At 39.5% G+C, this 19,200-nt stretch overlaps 1 protein-coding gene across 3 annotated transcripts in view; it reads left to right on the top strand.

The window, feature by feature from the left end:
• The window catches only part of LOC129780412 (uncharacterized), a 115,912-nt gene that overhangs the window by 80,882 nt on the left and 15,830 nt on the right, over positions 1-19,200 (top strand). For all 3 annotated transcript variants that reach the window (XM_055788677.1, XM_055788676.1, XM_055788678.1), the window contains exon 2: positions 14,094-14,196. In XM_055788677.1, the coding sequence (XP_055644652.1) occupies positions 14,095-14,196 (102 nt within the window). In that variant the 5' untranslated portion in view covers position 14,094. The remainder of the gene's footprint in view (positions 1-14,093; positions 14,197-19,200) is intronic.

Raw genomic sequence — 19,200 nt, 5'->3', positions numbered from 1 at the left:
TTGACTTTGTTCAGTACCCAATCGAGCTCTTTGAGGGAGAGGTTTTTGTTGAAGTCAAATTCCACATCGGTATGAAAATCGATGGGAATTCTTTCGCATTCCGTTTTGTGGGTTAGAAAGGTTTGGTCGTAGTTTTGATTGGAGAAGGCGGAAGCAAAGAAATCTCCAAACGCCTCGGCGATGATTTTCCGGTCATTGGTGTATTGACCGTTAATTAGAAGATTATATTCTTTGCTTCTTTTCTTTCCATGAAGCCTGTCAATCTTACTCCATAACTCCTTTGTTGACGCGTTGGGATTAATTTCGCTGACGAATTTAACCCAACTGTTGTGCTTGGCTGTGTTGATAGCAGTCTTAGCTTCTTTGCGAGCCCTTTGGAACTCTGCAAGCAGAGTGGGTCTCAGTGGGCTGTCCGGATGGGCCTTTCTTAATTTGCGTAGGGCCTTACGTCGACCTTTGATCGCTGCCTTCAGCTCAGGTGACCACCATGGGACACATTTCCTGCCAGGGATGCCACTGGTTCTGGGGATGTGCACCATTGCAACTTCTAGGACAACTTTGGAGAATTCCTCGGCTGTCCAATTTCGTTTAGCGGAGAGGCGGTTTTCAATGTCAAACTGATAGCCAGCCCAGTCAGCGTATTCAAATTTCCATCTTGGCCTTGTTGAAAACTCTGGAGAAGTTTGGCCGAAGGAGGTGAAGATTGGAAAATGATCGCTTCCGCAAGTATCATCGTGGATGTTCCAAGAAAGTTTTGGAGATAGTTTGTCTGATACTATAGTGAGATCGATGGCTGAAGTAGTACCAGAATAATGGGTTCTGGTGTGTTGGCCGTTGTTAAGAAGGAGAAGAAAATGGTCGGATATGAAATCCTCAATGATGGATCCTTTTCGATCGAGGTATGCACCTCCCCAGGCGTATGAGTGGGCGTTGAAATCACCCATAAGCATGATTGGGGCGGGAAGTTGGGCGAACAGATGGTCCAGTTGTCCGCGTAGAGTGTTCGGATCGGAATCATTAGTGATGTAGATGTTAACGACGGTGATTGGAAAGGGGTGTTTAATGCGCACTACCACTGCCTGAAGATCAGTGGTAATGGGAAGAAGATCATGTGGAGTGCCATCTTTGATTGCGATTGCAACTCCGTTTTTTAAGGGGTTGGGACCCTCTTTGAAATATGTGATATATTTTGAGATGAAGTGTTTATCGAAGTTGTTTGGAGTCATAGTTTCTTGAAGGGCTATGACTGTGGGATTAGAGTTTGAAATAATCATTTTCAGTTCTAGAATATTTCGTCGGATACTTCTGATGTTCCATTGTATCCCGAATTTCTGTGTTGGAGTGAATGTGTTGGTGTTTTTAACTCTAATTCCTAAGTCTTAATTGTGTGTATGTTTGAACTATTCAAAGAGAATTAGTTCGATGGTCCTTTACCCTTGGAAAGAGAAGCTTTCTTTGAGGTATTGGTGTTGTTTTTGTTTGGTGTAGAAGTCTTTGGAGTGTTTGTTGTGTTTGTATTGTTTTTTGTTGAATGTGCGTTGCTGTTGTTGTTATTGTTGTTTTTTGTTTGATGTGTGTTGTTGTTGTTGTTGTTGTTGTTGTTGTTGTTGTTGTTGTTGTTTTCTGTTGGTGTTGTGTTGTTATTTGTTGTTGGTGTAGTTCTTTGTTCATTCTTAGTTCTTTTCTTGTCCTTGTTTGTTTGGATTTCATCTTCGGATTTTTGATCTGAATCTGAAGATGATCCTTTCGCCATTTTCCTTTTATTTTTATTTTTGTTTGGAACATCAGAAGTGTCCATTGAAATGACTGATTCGTTTTCAGATTCCGTTGTTGAGCTGTCGGTTGTCGACTCTGTCATGGAAGTATCGATTGTAGTGTCAATTGGGGGAGTGCTTTCGCGGCTAGAAAAGGCCGAAGCGGCCGAGGCGCAGTTACATTTGCAGTTGCAGCTGGGTGTTGGCTTCTGCAAGTTGGAGAGTCTGTCTTGCAGAACACTTGCAAAAGTTGGTCCATTATTTTGACCGTTGTGTTTTTCTTTCGCCTCTTTGTAGGAGATACCATAATCGATTCTGATTTTTGTGATGTTGTTCTCGGTTTGCCATACGGGGCATTTCCTATTCGAAGAGGAATGGTCCCCTTGGCAATTCAAGCAAAATGCTGAAGCGTTGCAAGTTTTAATTCCATCCTTTTGATCTGGATGTTCCTGTCCACAATTTCGGCAAAGCGGGTTCTCGCGTTTGCATCGTTTGCTAGTATGTCCAAATTTGTAACACTTAAAACATTGCATTGGGTTGGGATAGATATTTCTAGTCCCAGCCCGAATAAATCCAAAATTAATGAAATCGGGAACAACAGTTCCACGAATCGTCAAAATAAGAGTGGCAGTTGGCACAACAATATTGTTCTCCTTTCTGGTGATGCGCTTGACATCGATCACACCTTGATCGGAAAGCTCTGTCACCAGTTCGGATTCTTTGATGTCCATGACATCACGGCAAGTAACAACACATTTGCGTTGGTTAAGGGTTGGGTGGTAAATCACTTCAATAGGGGTTTCATCAATTAATTTGTTGATTAAGAGGAGCTTACCAATGATATATTCGTCCTTGGCCGTAAGGATATATTGCGTCCTCTTCTTTTCGTCTCGTTGCGGTCGCGCTGTGTAGTACTTCTTTCCTACAGCGTTGGCGATCGTCTTACTCACGACGAGCGGGTTAGCCGGGATCACGTTCTCTCCTGTGGCACGTAGTAACAGGATCTGTAGGTTGCCGTTCAGTGGGTCGGCCCATCTTGGAGCAGTACGTTGGGTAGGTTTACCCTCGTACAAATTTGTAGCCCGGCCTCCCGGAGGCCCGGAGCTACTGGAAGCCATGCTGTTGTCGGCTACCCCCTAGGTATAGCCGACAGATCGATTTATTATTTAAAGGAGAGAACACTTATGAGGGCCTTTTACTTTGGGATATTATCTAGAAAAACACTGTCACTTTTTTATAGAGCTCTTACAAAAACCACCAATAATCGCGAACAATTTAGGGGAATAAACTTTTGAATTTGTTTTCCTTCAGTCACTTCACCGTCCGTAATGCGTGTTTTCTTTTTAGTTTTTTTGTTTATGTTAAAAATCACTACGATACTAGAAGAGAAACTGGCACCACTGCCCAAAGGAAAAAGGGGGCGTGGCGTCGGTGACGCCGCAAAAGCGCGCGCTTTTCCGGTTTGCCGGCAAGCGCCCGCTCCTAACGGTCGAAACTAGCCGTTGCTATCTGCTTCTCCTTCTGCTGCCACTTAAAAATAATTAAAGTTAACTCCTTCGGAATCGCCAAGGGGAGACGTCCTAGTCCGCTGTCCAAAACGCCAAACTGCCGAGCTGAAAAAAACGTGACCTTCTCGGTCGGAGGTTAAAATCAGTATGTTGTTTTTGGAAAGTATTTTTTGCCATCGCTCCCTTTTAACGCTCATTCGTTCGTCTCGTTGGGCTCGCCCCTTTGGCTGAGTCTGCCGATTTGTCTCTATCCTGTGAGTGTGTACCGCTTGAGTATAAAACACGCGGACCCCAAAAAAATATCTTATTTTCTTTCAAACCGTAAACCCGTGTGGTGGCATCGTGGACGTAAGAAAGGAGGACAAGTTAAGGAAAGGCAAAGTCTCACTCGAACCGTGCAGGTTTCCAGTTCCCTGTTGGTCGCATTCACTGATTGCTCCGCAAGGGTAACTAGGCCGAACGGGTTGGTCCCGGAGCACCAGTATACCTAACAGCGATTATAGAGCTTCGGCCGTCGGAGTGCTCGAGTTGGCTTGCAAAGCTGCTCACGACAATCAGAAAACCCGCATCAAGAACAGAGCAGCTTCGGTTCGGTGCTCATCAAGGCAACAATTAGTTTCAGTGAGTGGCAAAGTGTTTCTCCGGCACGTCGCATTAAATGTAATTTACTGAACAACATGTCACAAGCTGGATGGAAAGAAATTTTCCAACTGTGAAAGCTGTGGCGAGTGGCAGACGCAATAGCTAAACAGGAAGGTTTAACCGAACAAGATGGGAATATCGAGTGATAACAAAAACACAACACCACAGGTTCTTTTCAGAACCATCAACATATTCATAAAGAGTAAACAGTATAACAGTAAACATAATATTGTTTTATGTTCTTCTCCTACGTGGATACCTACCTATTTACCTGAAACATGGATTAGTTTACTGTTTACTCTTTATGAACATGTTAGGAGTTCTGAAAAGAACCTTTGGTGTTGTGTTTTTGCGTTTTTTCACAAACTTTCTCATTTTTTTCTCACTATCTTATAGTTGATTTCTTGATTTTTTTCTGAAGGCTTTGTACTTATTAAATGTTCAACAACGGGCATCTTTTGGCGTATGCACATATCGTACATTCTAAATGATGCCTGTGATAGGGAATGCATAGGTGGTCATCAGCTCATTCACTATCATATATTTCACTATTGAGCACATTACCGTACCCTAAACTGTGGTTTCGGAGAGGAATGAATTGTAAGATTTGTATCTCCGCAAACAAAGTAAATAAAAATGAAAAAGAACTGAGGTTTGGGAGACGAACTCTACGATCTATCGAGAAATAAACGAGCTATAAGCGTTCTGAAAAACCAACAGTAAATACAGGGACTTATGACCTTCGGATTAAAGTCCTTTAAAATAAGAACAGAGCAGCAGGAAATACATAGCTCATCATGTTGCTCCTTAGTTATTTTTCTATACAATGCGGATGTAACGTCAGTCAATTTTCAACATCAGTTATCAACCAAAGAAAGCAGTTCTTGCTACCGAGAAAATTCGTTAATGCCATCCTGCATACAATGTGTTGTAATTTGAAGCCACTTTTAATTCGGAAACCATGTATGGGTTTGTGAAAACTGAATGATCAATTTAAAAGACCCCAGCCACCAATAAGTTCAAAAACAAGCATAAACAAAATAATTCAGTTCATATTATATGTCATATTATGTCACTTTAGAATGCATTGGTATTGTGAATAACTTTTAATAACTCTTCTTTGAATGGTTTAATGGCCCTGAAAAGCGCATTGTTTTACGGTGGCTGGTTTTGCCACCAAAGCAGTCTGTATAAACAAACTTTTTCCTCCTTCTACCTGCTGCCGTTTTGCGATTGCGTTTGCCACTCGCTGAAACTAGTTGTTGCCACCGAACCGAATGTGGTATGTTCTCATTGTCGTGAACAGCTTTGCAAGCCAACTCGCTCCGGCGGCCGAAACTCTATAACGCCGGCTAGGTGGACTGGTGCACTGGTACTAACGCGCTCGGCCTAGCTACCCTTGCGGGGAACTCCAGACCAGCACGGTTCGAGCGGGATTTTGTCTTTCCCTTCACTCTTCCTCCTTTTCCATGTCCAGACATGGCTGCTTGTGTTGGTTTTTTGATGTGGTGTGGTGCGAAACGATGTGGTGTACGGTTTGAATGCGAATGATCGTTACGGTCGGTAATCGGTAATGAATTAGAGAGACTTTAAACTCTGAGAGTTCATTCGTCTCTATCGTTACGGCAGCGGAACGGGGATTTTTAAGCTGACTGGTTGGCTCGAGAATTACGCATGTGTGAGACTGCGACCAATGCTTCGTTCATATTTTTTCTTTTTCCTTTCCAATCGTGCTTCATTGTATTTCGCTGCTGCTCTGGTTGACCGTTTTGTTCGGTACGATTTGAGGAGCATAAAATGGACCAATCAAAAATGGGCACATAGTGCATTTGGACAATACTTGATATTTCACAATTATTCAATTATTTATCTCAAGAAAAATGAAATGTTATTCGTTATGATAGAGACGTAGATATATTTCCTATCAATTGATGCAAATACCTTTGCGATCTATTGAGGAATGCTCGAGTTATAAGCGTTCCAAATCTTGCATTTTTTCCTACTTGTTCAGTGCCTAAATTTTCATTTCACCCCCTATATCTTCCGGTTAGACGTAGTCCTACGTCAAAAATATGTTTGTTTCGAGCATGCAGTTATGCGATGTTCTGATTCTTACTCCAATGAAACCACAATCGATTAATACGTTTTTATGTTATTTTATAGCTCTTCATACTTCCATGAATTATATTCAGTTGCTTACCTTTAATTAATAACAGTGAAAAATTCGAATTTCGTTATTTGTGTTAGAGTATCAAAAATTACTCTATTTTGATGAGGCTGAATTAGATGACTTTTAAAACATAATAAAGAAGAAGGAAACAAATTTTCATTCAATCATACCCTTTTCTTCAAATAAATGCCAGTAAAGCCTGAAAAATACACAATGGCAACATTACAGGGAAGTTCAATTTTCGGTCTGTGACACCGTGCGCGAGTATACGTTGTCGTGACCAGGGCAGAGCTGCAATCCATCACCGTCAATGTCACAAAAAAGCTGACCATAGTCACTCAATTCCTCTCACGGCACGTGAGATCCAAATATTCAGTAGTGATACTCACTCTTTTGTTTCTGACACCTAACCAAATGACGGTTGGTTTCAATGCCTCTCACTGCCGATCGCTCTGTTTACAACTTTACATTACGAGAGCGGTGGTTGTGGCGTATGATGGTAGTAGAAATGTGAGTGATCAGACAGTTCCAATCATTTTTGACAATCGCGACGGTTGTTTAGATTAAGAAGGTGGAGTTAACAGGTGGCTCATAATTTACACTATTTAGAAAAGACGTATGAGGAATGGCAAAACGAAAGGTTTGGATTTGTTTATGTTATTACTTTCGTTGGTATGGTTACATTTGATTTCGTCGAAGGTATTTGAAGCAGTATAATAAATAAACAGTTGTCGTTGAAAAACAGGAAGTGGGTTATATCTATGGTATAACCGCAAGGGTGACGTAGGACTAGCGTTGATTTAGAGATCATTTGTTTGAAGTTGAATCTGAATTCATTCTGAATGAATGAATATTTGGAGAACTTCGAAAACGAGAGCGTTACGTTGGAGCCACAAGGTTTTATGCATCCAATATTGGATACGGAAATATCCTACTGATGGGGAAGAATAATCTTCAGAAGCTATCCTGTTAATTGCGATTGATTGAAAAATCACAAAACCAAATGTATTTGGTCACAGTGTTTCATGGATAGAAAACATTAAAATAAACTCTTTCACATGAATGTAATTTTAAATTCCCAGAGGAACTGGCAGATTATTTTCAGTAACGATTAGATATTTCCACATTTTCCTCGATACTGGAAGCCCACCAGTGGTTAATGCTAACTCGATAACCATCTGTTAATAGCACTTGATTGAAACATATTTGGTCACAGTGTTACATGGATAGAAAACATTCAATTAAACTCTTTCACATGAATATATTTTGAAAATTCCCAGAGGAACTGGCAGATTATTTTCAGTAACGATTAGTTATTTCCACATTTTCCTCGATACTGGAAGCTCACCAGTGGTTAATGCCAACTCGATAACCACCTGTTAATAGCACTTGATTGAAATATATTTGGTCACAGTGTTACATGGATAGAAAACATTCAATTAAACTCTTTCACATGAATATATTTTGAAAATTCCCAGAGGAACTAGCAGATTATTTTCCAGCAATGATTAGATCTTTCCGGAACTTTCCCGATGCTGAATGGCATCCTAACGGAAAGAGTTCTGCGCGTGTATGTGTCGATCCTTCGCCGTCCACCTCCTCCAGCACGTTAGGCAACGATGTTGTCTTGTCGATGTCCTCACGAAAAATGAATGTGTCTCACCACCAGAATATCGCTTAAGTATGCTTTTTGTGTGTGATTGAATCGAGAGAAGGTGTGGTTTACGATGGCAATTTGGAAGGCAAACTAGAGGGGAATGAACTCTCTGAGCTCGGAACTTTCGGCGACTGAGCAATAATCGATTGCGGGCGCATACAATATTGGATACGGAAATATCCTACTGATGGGGAAGAATAATCTTCTGAAGCTATCCTGTTAATTGCGATTGACTGAAAAACCACAAAACCAAATGTATTTGGTCACAGTGTTACATGGATAGAAAACATTCAATTAAACTCTTTCACATGAATATATTTTGAAAATTCCCAAAGGAACTGGCAGATTATTCTCAGTAACGATTAGATATTTCCACATTTTCCTCGATACTGGAAGCCCACCAGTGGTTAATGCCAACTCGATAACCACCTGTGTGAAATGAATGTGTCTCACCACCAGAATATCGCTTAAGTATGCTTTTTGTGTGTGATTGAATCGAGAGAAGGTGTGGTTTACGATGGCAATTTGGAAGGCAAACTAGAGGGGAATGAACTCTCTGAGCTCGGAACTTTCGGCGACTGAGCAATAATCGATTGCGGGCGCATACAATATTGGATACGGAAATATCCTACTGATGGGGAAGAATAATCTTCTGAAGCTATCCTTTTAATTGCGATTGATTGAAAAACCACAAAACCAAATGTATTTGGTCACAGTGTTACATGGATAGAAAACATTCAATTAAACTCTTTCACATGAATATATTTTGAAAATTCCCAAAGGAACTGGCAGATTATTTTCAGTAACGATTAGATATTTCCACATTTTCCTCGATACTGGAAGCCCACCAGTGGTTAATGCCAACTCGATAACCACCTGTTAATAGCACTTGATTGAAACATATTTGGTCACAGTGTAACATGGATAGAAAACATTCAATTAAACTCTTTCACATGAATATATTTTGAAAATTCCCAGAGGAACTGGCAGATTATTTTCCAGCAATGATTAGATCTTTCCGGAACTTTCCCGATGCTGAATAGCATCCTAACGGAAAGAGTTCTGCGCGTGTATGTGTCGATCCTTCGCCGTCCACCTCCTCCAGCACGTTAGGCAACGATGTTGTCTTGTCGATGTCCTCACGAAAAATGAATGTGTCTCACCACCAGAATATCGCTTAAGTATGCTTCTTGTGTGTGATTGAATCGAGAGAAGGTGTGGTTTACGATGGCAATTTGGAAGGCAAACTAGAGGGGAATGAACTCTCTGAGCTCAGAACTTTCGGCGACTGAGCAATAATCGATTGCGGGCGCATACAATATTGGATACGGAAATATCCTACTGATGGGGAAGAATAATCTTCTGAAGCTATCCTGTTAATTGCGATTGACTGAAAAACCACAAAACCAAATGTATTTGGTCACAGTGTTACATGGATAGAAAACATTCAATTAAACTCTTTCACATGAATATATTTTGAAAATTCCCAAAGGAACTGGCAGATTATTCTCAGTAACGATTAGATATTTCCACATTTTCCTCGATACTGGAAGCCCACCAGTGGTTAATGCCAACTCGATAACCACCTGTTAATAGCACTTGATTGAAACATATTTGGTCACAGTGTTACATGGATAGAAAACATTCAATTGAACTCTTTCACATGAATATATTTTGAAAATTCCCAAAGGAACTGGCAGATTATTTTCAGTAACGATTAGATATTTCCACATTTTCCTCGATACTGGAAGCCCACCAGTGGTTAATGCCAACTCGATAACCACCTGTCAATAGCCGCGCGTGTATGTGTGTGTAGCGATGTCTTCCCAGGGAACCGTTTGTGGCATCACTCTCCTCCTGATAGATTCCCTTCTGGCCTAGGGTGCACAAACAGGCTCTTGGTGACACCGTTCATCCGCGCTTTCATGATAAATAAAGAGCTTCACCGCAACAGCGACAACATGCTCCAATCGCTGTTCAATTAGAACTGAGTGGATTTCCGAGCGCCGCTCGCTTATATACCGATTGGTGATTTCAATAGCCTGTTTTGAAAGCAATTTTAAGACTATTGAAACAAGTTTTTGGATCAAAAAGTAACAAGTATATAACGCGTAGACATTTTATCTTTCGAATGAAGTGTTTATCATACCATTTCGTTCAGTTGTTTAGGAGCTATTAACGCTCAAAATCTCGGTCTCCGGCGTAACGCTTTCGTTTTCGAAACTTTGATTTTACACCCCGGTATAGAAATGAAAGACGTAGTCCTACGTCAAAAAGTAACCTAGTAACCTTTATGCATATGCTTCCGCCAGCTGGGCTAATGTGATATGATTTATTCAGGGAATGCTTTGATCGTGGTACCGACATGGTGCATAATTTGCAGCTTTGTTTTTTGTGCTGGTTCATAACGGCAATCAACTGTGCCGACGAAACTGTAGCCAATGTTTAGTGTTGTTTAGATACCATCTATGTAAATAAATTCAAACTTACGGGATACGTCCGAACGGCAATTCTGACATTACGTTTTACCTTCCACTTCACTTTCCTTGGTTTAGATTTGTTTGTTGAAATAGAAGTTGTTGTTGTTGTTAGAGATGTCTAAATTTTTCGTTTATTCGATTATCGATTAATTGTGGGGCCATTTTTAAATATTCGAGTCATTCGAACAATTGTCTTTCAGTATTCGAGTATTTATTTCTTGCAGTTAAAATAAACAAACATTTATAATAAAAAAGATTACGGTGTCATAATTTTAAAAGTTATATTAAATATAATTTTCAAATAAACATGGTGCAGCCAAAACCATATTTGAATGAAATGGTATTTAAGTATATTGATAAATTTACCATTTCATAATTATTTGCGGATCATGAAAATGATCCGATTGAAAACCGACAAGGCGTTTTTTTTTATTCAGAGTTAAGCCTTACCAGATGTTAAGCCTATTGAAGTTTAGTTAATAAACGTGAGATGAACACAAAAATTTCATTTTTTTTATAAAATGAAAGAAAATTGATAAAAAGAATTTTTATAAAATGAAAGAAATTATTGAGAAACTTCTTATACAGTGTTACAAACTGCGCCACGAACACGTCCAGATGGAATATATGTTTGCTTCCTTGCTGCATCCAGTGTTCATAATGCCCGGCAAAATTCAATGTTTGCGTCTTCAGACTCATATCGCAATTTTTAACCAGATTCGGTACCAATCCACAGATTATAACATTCGATAGAACGTCTTGAAATAGCAGCTCGTATAGCCGTTCGCTCACCCCCTCCAGCTTCTGTGGACTTTGTTCGAGGACAATCTGATTGGCAGTTTCTCGATGGAATATTTGCCAGTCAATTTCCGGTACTTCTTAGTTGACCGTAAACGGTTACTGTTGTACCTTGCAAGCTTCCAGCATGAGGATAGCGTAATTCTTTTCTCCGAAGGAATGTGCTGAAATGCAAATAGTGTTGTTACATTCAAGAAACAAACAAATGACAATATTACATTCAAAATTTTAAGAATATCCTCCTAAGATAGAGCCGGTCCCCTTATTCCCAAGCAACGACTTCTCACCGCGGGAATAACCAGCGAAGTAGAATTGGCGCACAAAATCAATCTGCACCTAGACACATACTTTTCAATGGTTCTTCTCAGCGTATCCTGTGTATCTTTGGTCAGCTAATCCACCACGGACAAGACGAGTCTCATATTCACTCTACCCGCTGGGATCAATTTGATTGATCAAATCCGACACGACCACCCTGTCATATATCCCGGTAACCGATGAATTCAACTCGATGTGGTAATTACTGCTGATGGTACTGATTTCCACCTTCCGGTTCGAGGGCGTTGTGAATTAGCCGTTCCACACCCGGTTGGTAAAGTTTCCACAGCAGATACATGATGCGAGTTTTCTTACTGGCCCGGAAGGACCGTATAACATGAGATGCGGGAAGTCTCCCTGGGAGCGAAGATTAATCAGATGCGCAACTTGCGTTTTGTGGTAGTCCAGTTTGGACAGCTGGCGCGATCGGTAGCGGTGAACTCAGAGAGCCATTGTACACAAAAATATTTGATGTATAATATATGTTTAATGTTTGAAAAAAGGGGTTTTAAGCACAGGGAATCAAGTCATAAAGAGAAAAAATACCAAATCCCTACAGGCTGCAACTGAAAATATAAGTTTGCAACAGGATAGACAGGACATTAAATATCAGTAAAATTGCGAACAAGTCTGCAAATTTAGTATCCTTGCAATGATGAGAAACAAATTTGGTAAAAAAAATCGAAGTCGAACGGGTTAAAAAATGCATCAAAATGCATGCTAATTTCAAACCCGATCGGGAGCCGGAATAGAGGGGATACGCAAGGCGTGTTATTCCACAAACTAAGTACTAATACAAATGACACGTGTATTACTACGTAGAGTCGGCGAAGTGCCGCTAAAACGTTAAGGCCGTCTGAAAAGTTGAAAAGAAAATACATGCCTGAAAACACAATATTCTTCAAATTGTATTTAAAATGAAACTGTATATTCACATCTGGCATCCCTAGCCACAAAGAACGAACACAAAGAGGCGAATGTTGTGAATATCGCCAAACACCAAAACATCAGCTAGACTTTTGAGTGTCGCACTATTCTGACAATTCAGCGACAGGACACTCACCAAGGAGCTCGGATTTCTACTGTCAAGTAGAAGTACACCATGCGTTAGTGTTGTGATAATACTCTTCTCACACTATTGGACTGACTTTGTGATGGTCACCAAAGATAATCGTAGTACAAAATTTGTTGATTATCTTTGTGTGAGTACCATCACTTGATTCTCACGACAAATCGCAGCTCTGGACCAGAGTCCCGCAATTTGGACGCCATCTTAAAATTTAGATTGCTTCGACCTGAAAGGCACTTTCCACACCAAAAATCGTACACAGAATGAGCTCTCAACTCGATGCTATGCATCATCCAACCTCGAGAATCGAATTCTCTCGCGCTTAATTATCTCTCTGGGCTCTCGTTTTCCTGAAGTGATGCCAGATTTACGGCAACTCGTAAATATTCGAAATGTGACCGTATATTGTAGAAGCTGGTACTTGAAGACAATCTTCAATATTATTGTGTTTTCCTTTCATTGCACGGGATTTTATTTCTTTATGCGTTTATCTTCGTACCCAATAAAATTCCTTTCTAAACATAAATGGAGCTCTCTGAAACCACTGTCGTTCATCATTTTCAATATTTTTAACATCTATGGGGAAAGTCCGCCAAAAATCTGAACTCCCTGTTCTCACATCGGAGTAAAGAGAATCATTATCTTCTCTTCGGCTCGCACTTCGGCAATCATCGTTCTCTTCGAACATCTCTCCTTCCGGTAGATCTTACGTTTGAGAAACTGTGTTTTCCGACACTGTTATTTTGAGTGTACAAGAAATGGGTTAATTGCAAACTGAAGGAATTAATTATATATATAGCTGTATATTATTTTATGTTAGCTTTATTTCTCACATACGTGTTATGATGTTGCACGCGAGTACAGGAGGGTTAATCTGATACGCACCATCCAACGACTGTTTACCATCCTTCTGCCATCATCACTCGGTAAACACTGGTTGCGTCAACAAACAATACCCAACAACTGAACAAAACGGCCCTTTTCAGGGCCACCAAATCATTATCAAAGAGTTTAACGATGTAATTTTCAAACATATTTAAAATCAACAGATAGTTTGATGGAATCATACGTCAGCTATGCGGTCATGTCTCGGACACGGACACAACCCTCCTGTTACTTTTTTTTTAAATTTTGCACCTCCAATATGTATGTTCCCGAAAGACGTTTTCTACGTTTTATTGGGTAGGAATCCACAATATACCTAAAAGATGGGCAAAATTTGTGAAAACATACAACACAACAAGTTGTTGCCACCGAACCGAATGTACTCTGTTCTGTAGGCGGGTTTTCTTATTGTCGTGAGCAGCTTTGCAAGCCAACTCGATCACTCCGGCGGCCGAAACTCAATAACCGCTGTTAGGTATACTGGTGCTCCGGTACCAATTCATTCGGCCTAGTTACCTGTGCGGAGCAATCAGTGAATGCGACCAACAGAGAACTGCAAACTGAATCCACAATATACCTAAAAGATGGGCAAAATTTGTGAAAACATACAAGAATTACTCCGAAAAAAAAAATTTAAGGTTCTCCTGAAGATTATGTGTTTTCTTAATCGAGAAACATGCACACCTGGTAGACTAGATTTAGCGAAAATTAATTTGAAGATTGTTCGAAAGCAGCTGAAAAAATCGATAAAATTTGACCAAATGTGATTTTCAATTCTTAAATTAGATTATATTTATATTTTTCTTCAACAGGATGAAATGCATGTCTGATGAAATTGAATTAGATATGTATCTTCACAACCGATGTAGTGCATCGGAAGTGTATCCGGTCCACATTTATATGAATGATGAAACGGTAAGTAATAGCCATTTTCCACAACATTAATACATTATCCTTAACATTAGTATCCTCGCGTTTTTCCTAAATTTCCCATCCTGTGAGATACGTAACTATGGGAATGAAAAATTATAGTCATAGAGGAAATCTCTATGGTTAAAGATCTCGTTGCATTATCTCTAACGTCATCGCGGAACTATTCAACATTTTAGATTATATACATGCGATGGCCTAAACGTGGAAGTCCCCGTAACTCCTATCACATCAGAGCCTAGAATTCCACTTTGTGCATGTCTTCATATTAGCAAACGGTCGATAACAATTGCGGACCGAAGGGACAGAATCGTTTGCCGTATGATCCGAGTGATATCACAGTTACGAGGACAGTACGATAAGTACTTACCTACAAAAAAAACAAAAGTTTTGGAAAAGTGACGATTTATTTCTCAACATTGTCTTCTTTTACCTCGATACACTTGACCCAGCGATGCTCCAACTTCTTTAGTCCGCCTGAAAAATACGTTTTCTCGAAAAGTAGGCCTCCGTGGCGGCGATGACCTCCTCATTCGACTCAAATTTGTGCCCTGCGACTTTTTCAAGTTTGTAAACGAAAAAAATGTAAGGGGTTGTATCTAGGACACGACCGCATGTTTTCGACGTAGAACTACGCAATTATATTATGCGATCCAGTTGCTGACCACTTCGAATATTATTTTAGAATGCATCGAAATTTTTGTAATAGATTATGTTCTTCGTTACAAATAAGTTTGATGAACGTCCTTTTACGTTTGATATGATGCTTAGGACTACCAAAATAAGTGAACGGAAAAATTGTCAAACGATCATTGTATTCTACCTTCCATCTGAAATTATTGCGCATCTCATGTTTATGTAGTTCTCGAACCGCGAAAGTTCATTCGCCTCTAGTATCTGAAATGACGATTCTCCCAGGCTTCTCATTTTTAAAGTACATTTTAGGGAAACATTTTCCGGTCCGCACAATGACAAGCGACCAAAAAATACCCCCGACTTTCATGTATTTGCAAAGTGGCACCCCCAGACACATTAATTTTGTAGTCCGTGTTATGGAAACACAGCTCGGTGGGAACTAAATACCCCCGACTTGCATGTTTATTTGCAGAGCGAATTTCCACAGGTACATCGATTTAGAAGTCTTTGTTGGGGAGACCGTAAATCGGGTCAAATAAAACTTGGCAGTTAGGGCGTTTAAATTACGCTTGATATTTTACAGTTATTCAATTGTATGAACATAAATATTTTATTAATAGACGCGTAGAAATATTATCTATCAATTGATGCAAACATCTTTCCGATCTGTTAAGAAATGTTCGAGTCATAAGCATTCGAAATACGGGTAGGGTTAGCACACAAATCGGAAGAACAAATGTATGGGAAAAAAGACGGGTTGGTAATGTCGGGGACATAACCGGACTATACAAAGGTGACAGCTTTTGCTAAATATATTGTTTTGTTTTCTTCTCCAACGTGAATGCCTACCTATCTAACTGAAAAATGGATTAGTTTACTGTTTACTCTTTATGAACATGTTGGGGGTTCTGAAAAGAACCTTTGGTGTTGTGTTTTTGCGTTTTTTTTTACAAACTTTCTCAATTTTTTCTCACTATCTTATAGTTGCTTCTTGATATTTTTCTGAAGGCTTTGTACTTATTAAATGTTCAACGCCGGGCATCTTTTGGCGTATGCACATATCGTAAAATCAAAATTATGGTTATGATAGGGAATGCAGAGTGGTTCTCAGCTCATTCATTATCATATATTTCACTATTGAGCACATTACCGTACCTTAAACTGTGGTTTCGGAGACGAATGAATTGTAAGATTTGTAGTCTCCGCAAACAAAGTAAATGAAAATGAAAAAGAACTGAGGTTTTGGAGACGAACTCTACGATCTGTCGAGAAAAAAACGAGCTATAAGCGTTCTGAAAAACCAACAGTAAATACAGGGACGGATGACCTTCGGATTAAAGTCCTTTAAAATAAGAACAGAGCAGTAGGAAATACATAGCTCATCATGTTGTTCATTAGTTATGTTTCTATACAACGCAGATGTAACGTCAGTCAATTTTCAACATCAGTTATCAACCAAAGAAAGCAGTTCTTGCTACCGAGAAAATTCGTGAATGCCATCCTGCATACAATGTGTTGTAATTTGAAGCCACTTTCAATTCGGAAACCATGCATGGGTTTGTGAAAAAAAAAATTTAAAAGACCCCAACCTCAAATAAGTTCAAAAACAAGCATAAACAAAATAAATCAGTTCATATTATATGTCATATTATGTCACTTTAGAATGCATTGGTATTGTGAATAACTTTTAATAACTCTTCTTTAAAAAGTTCAATGGCCCTGAAAAGCTCCGTGTTTTATGGTGGCTGGTTTTGCCACCAAAGCAGTCTGTATAAACAAACTTTTTCCTTCTTCTACCTGCTGCCGTTTTGCGATTGCGTTTGCCACTCGCTTAAACAAGTTGTTGCCACCGAACCGAATGTACTCTGTTCTGTAGGCGGGTTTTCTTATTGTCGTGAGCAGCTTTGCAAGCCAACTCGATCACTCCGGCGGCCGAAACTCTATAACCGCTGTTAGGTATACTGGTGCTCCGGTACCAATTCATTCGGCCTAGTTACCCTTGCGGAGCAATCAGTGAATGCAACCAACAGAGAACTGCAAACCTGCACGGTTCGAGTGGGACTTTGCCTTTCCCTTAACTTGTCCTCCTTTGTCACGTCCACACGTCCACGTTGCTGATTGTGTTGCTTTGTTGATGTGATGCGATGCGATGTGAAACGATGCCATACAACCACACTGATTTACGGTTTGAAAGAGAATGATATATTTTTCAGCGGGTCCGCGCATTTTGTACTCTAGTGGTACACGCTCACAGGATAGAGACAAATCGGCAGACTCAGCCGATCGATTTGCAACGATGGCAAAAAAATACACTCATTACGATTTGTTCGCTCGTTGGATTCACATGCAGGCTGAAAAAGGTCCTTTTCAGGATCACAAAATTATCTTTAATCTAAAGAGTTTATTGTTTTGTTATCACTCGATATCCAACTCTTGTTCGGCTAAATTTTCCTGTTCAGCGATTGCGTTTGCCACTCTCACAGTTTTCACAGTTGGAAAATTTCTTCCCATCCAGCTTGTGACATGTTGTATAGTAAATTACATTTAATGCGACGTGCCGAAGCACCACTCAGTGTCGCATTGGAGGCGATTTTAACCTGTAATTGAACATTTGCGATGAAAATCAATAAGCTCAGAACAACTGCCAAATTCTCATACTCATCATATCCTGGCAAACAAATTATGAAAAAATCAATTTATGTTTTATTATTATTTGGGATATTGTTTTAGAAAGCAAACTGTGTTTCGTAAACTCTTTTTTGGAAGGTTTAATGGCCCTGAAAAGCGCCGTGTTTTATGGAATGGCTCCAATTTAGAAAACTTAGTACTCGTGGTTTAAAAAGTCACAGGAGGGTTGTGTCCGAGATACGACCGCATAGTTGACGTAGGATTCCGTTAGGCTATCTGTTGATTTTGGATATGTTTGAAGAATTACATCGTCCAACTCTTTGATAATGATTTGGTCACTCTGAAAAGGGCCGTTTTGTCTAGTTGTTGGGTATTGTTTGTTCACTCCACCAGTGTTTACCGAGTGATGATGACAGATTGATGGTAAACAGTCGTTGAATAGTGCGTATCAGATAAAAGATACCGAAGTGGAACGAGATATGATGAAAATCGCCCTCTGTGATCCTAGACGAGATGCCTCCTGTGTTATGTATGGATGAAATAAAGAAAAAAAAAAACTCACCGATGTAATATAAGATAATTACCAATACCGAACACAATTATAAATTTTTCTCATCAGTAAAAACATGTTACTTTAATATAGAGAAAACACATCTGAAATGAAAAAGGTAATTTTCATTTATAATATTTTACTTTATAAGTGTTTATTCACCCAATGCGAATTTCAATTGGACTAACAACAACTAATACTATATGTAGAGCATATGGAAAATCACTTTTTCTAATGTTTCTTCACTTTTCCAATTTTTCTAGCCGTAAAAACTTTTATTGAGTGAAAATGAACACAACAAAACAGACAGCTTAAACCAAACGACCCGTTCTCGAGCGCTTGGTATTTATTTATGAAAATTGAAATAAATCGTTTCATATATGAAGTCATTTTTAACACAACTGCTACCATATATAATTTTTCGCTTACACTTGTGCTAAATTTTTCACAATATACGATCGGTCATTGATATGAAATTTTACGAAGCAACCAACATTAAAGTTCCAAATTTAAATTTAATTTGCTAGAATGAATCGTATCACTCACCTTACTTGCAATATAAAAATGCCTCCGACTTTCATGTATTTGCAATGCCAATTTCCCCTAGGCAGCTCGGTTCTGATGTCTCTGTTAGGGACCCGCCGCATGTGTCGTCAATTTCGACCAATCAGGGTATTTCCGTTACGATATGGGTTGAGATTTTTGAATTGTTTGATAGTTAGTTTAATGACATATATTATTTTCTTCAATATAAGAAATTGTTATGAAGTGCCGAAATCGATTGACGCAAAAATATCATCAATCCATCATGAAATGACTGAGCAATAAGCGTTTGAAATTGGACAATTTTCACGATGTACTCGATTTTCAATGTTCGATTTGTACCCCAATATGTTCCCGAAAGACGTAATCCTACGTCAAAAAAAAAAACCATTTCGAACGCCCTCGATGCCGCCTTGTTCTGGATTTGCTACCAAAGCAGTTTGTATAAAGAACAAACTTTTTTCTTCTGCTACCTGTTGCCGTTTTGCGATTGCGTTTGCCACTCGCTGCAACTGCCTGTTGTTGTCTTGATGTCCACCGAACCGAATGTGTTCTGTTCTGAATGCGGGTTTTCTTATCGTCGCGAGCAGCTTTGCCAGCCAACTCGATCACTTCGGCGGCCGAAACTATAT

Source organism: Toxorhynchites rutilus, chromosome 3, assembly GCF_029784135.1.
Source record: "Toxorhynchites rutilus septentrionalis strain SRP chromosome 3, ASM2978413v1, whole genome shotgun sequence".
NCBI classification, from domain to species: domain Eukaryota; kingdom Metazoa; phylum Arthropoda; class Insecta; order Diptera; family Culicidae; genus Toxorhynchites; species Toxorhynchites rutilus.
This window is presented reverse-complemented; position numbering and strand designations above follow the sequence as displayed.